At 56.8% G+C, this 2,116-nt stretch overlaps 1 protein-coding gene across 1 annotated transcript; it reads left to right on the top strand.

Annotated features, from left to right (window-relative positions):
• On the top strand, positions 1 to 1,197 carry LOC138091197 (protein WFDC10B-like). The gene is made up of 2 exons (XM_068986833.1): positions 1 to 88; positions 1,061 to 1,197. The coding sequence occupies exons 1-2, from the start codon at positions 1 to 3 to the stop codon at positions 1,195 to 1,197; spliced, it is 225 nt and encodes a 74-aa protein (XP_068842934.1).
• Positions 1,198 to 2,116: the final 919 nt, after the last annotated feature.

The raw sequence follows: 2,116 nt of genomic DNA, 5'->3' as shown, positions 1-2,116 counted from the left end.
ATGAGAGCCCAGGCTCTGCTGGCCCTCCTGCTCCTCTGCGTTCTGCTGCTGCAGGCCCGGGGCGGGCAGCACAGCCAGAAGACGAACCGTAGGTGGAGGGAAGGGCGGAAGGGGGCGGGTGGGGGTGGGGGAGGGGGGCGGGAGGGGGCGGGACAGGCCGGAGGGGTGACGCGTCTAGTCTAAGGAGGACCCGGGAGTTCGAACTTTCCAGCACATCCTATTCGGACCACAGCACTATGAAGACTCTGGTTCTTCCCAAACCACGGTCCAACAGCCTCTTTATCTGGCTCTCGGAAGAGTGATGGGGTGGAGGGGGAAACTGCATCTTTTCATTTCCCATCCCCCAAATCCAGAGACAACGTGGTACTTACAACAGGGAAAGATACACCTGAGCGAGAATCAGGTGGGAAAACAAACAGCTATTCTTTGGTTTATGCACACAGGTGACAGGTAAACACTCCGAGACATTCAGGGGAGTAGGTGTAGCATGAAAGTACATGAGAGAGCAAGATTGGGGGTGCAAGGGTCAAGGTAAATTTATCTCAGAGGGAGCAGGATGGTGAGAGTGGAAGGGAAACGCTGAGGGTGCTATTTTGCTGGGAAGCGGCAGGGATGGTGCAGACAGTGGCAGCCTGAGAGGAGAGAGATGACGAAGGGGCAAGTTCATCTTCCTCTCTGGTCCCCGCGATTGTGGAGAGCAGGGGAGAGTGAGCAGGTCATCCTGGCCTTTGTGGAGTTCTCAGGGATCGGGTGCAGGTTCTGTGGAGGTGATTTGGCCAAGGCCATGACTAATATGGGAGACGCAGTCCTGCTGCAGGATTATGGAGGGAGTCCAGGAAGTCCAGACATCGAGGTCTACTGGGGAAGAGTAGGAAGAGTGGGGTTTAAGATACTACCATCCCCGGGGTCTGGTGAAGGGCGGAGGTGAGTTCCCGGAAAAGTCCAAGTGTCTCCTGAGTAGATTTTGAGGTCTCAGGTCTCTGCGGAGGCTTTCACCTCGAGAGGAGTGCTCTGAGGAGCCTGGTTCCATTGACCTTGCTTCTCCTCCTGCTCTTTTTAGACCTCAAAGCTAAAGCCTGTACGAAGCGGCCCAGGGAGTTTACTTGCGGGAACCACTGTTCATACTTCCGGCACTGTCCACAAAATACCATATGCTGTTCAACCTTCTGCGGGAACATTTGCATGAATGTCCTGTGAGTCAGAGAGCCTGGGGCCGTGCATCCTGACCCCCCACCCCCCGCCCCCACAACTGTCTCCACAGACACTGTGCCTGCGGCTGAAGATAAGGACCTGACCCTGGACACAAGGATGTCAACAGGCACGCCACCCTGTCCAGCCAGTATCTGAACAACCTGTCCCTGTCAAATAAACCAGAACAAATGTGGAAGGGCCTGCCTAGTTCACTCCCAGTGCCTGTGATCACGGAGAAGCTGGCACAGACCCCAGAGGGCCCCCGCCTTTCTGGGTCCGGGTCTCTGATCTCTCCCCATGTCAAGCGTCTCTGCTCCCCCTCCCCACCTCCCTCCTGCCTCCCTGCCAGGCCCCTGAGAGCCCAGCCCCCCTGTTCCTCTGCTCACTGAACAAGGACTCCCGGGAGAGGACCTGCTCGTGTGCGGCACCTCATGGTCCTCAGGAGAATGTGCCTCGCCAGGAGCCACAAAGGGCCAAGTTCAACATGAGATGCTGGGAGGCTGGACCCTGCGGCACAGAAGGGGAGGCCCCCGAGAAGGACTCTTCTTAAACTTGGTCCACCCCTATCCCATCCTGCTCATTGTCCTTGAGAGGTTCAGGTCACTGTCTCTTTGCAACAAAGAAAGTGAATCCCAAGGAAGTGAGATGACATGTCCAAGGTCAAAGGAGAGGGAGAAGTCGTGGTCTGCTTGGAGGAGGTTTCCTCTGTGCTCCCCTCTCCGCATCCCAGTGGGACGGTCCGCGGAGAGTGAGTCCTGTGCTGTCCCCACTCCAGCACCACCAACAGGCTGCTCATGGAATGGGGCCCGGCCTGCGACCCCTGAGACTCCAGGCCCTTCCTTTAACTGCGTGGTCCCAACCTTTCCTTATGGCCTCATCTTTCTTCTTTTTTTAAACCAGAGGGAGGAACATTTGGTTCAGGCTG

This window comes from Capricornis sumatraensis, chromosome 15 (genome assembly GCF_032405125.1).
Source record: "Capricornis sumatraensis isolate serow.1 chromosome 15, serow.2, whole genome shotgun sequence".
NCBI classification, from domain to species: domain Eukaryota; kingdom Metazoa; phylum Chordata; class Mammalia; order Artiodactyla; family Bovidae; genus Capricornis; species Capricornis sumatraensis.
The sequence above is the reverse complement of the archived record's forward strand: the minus strand, read 5'-3'. Positions and strand labels throughout refer to the sequence as shown.

Coding starts and splice junctions, on each gene's coding strand:
- LOC138091197 (XM_068986833.1), top strand. CDS start 1: ATGAGAGCCCAGGCTCTGCTGGCCCTCCTGCTCCTCTGCGTTCTGCTG. Junction 89..1,060: donor GCACAGCCAGAAGACGAACC/GTAGGTGGAGGG, acceptor TGCTCTTTTTAG/ACCTCAAAGCTAAAGCCTGT.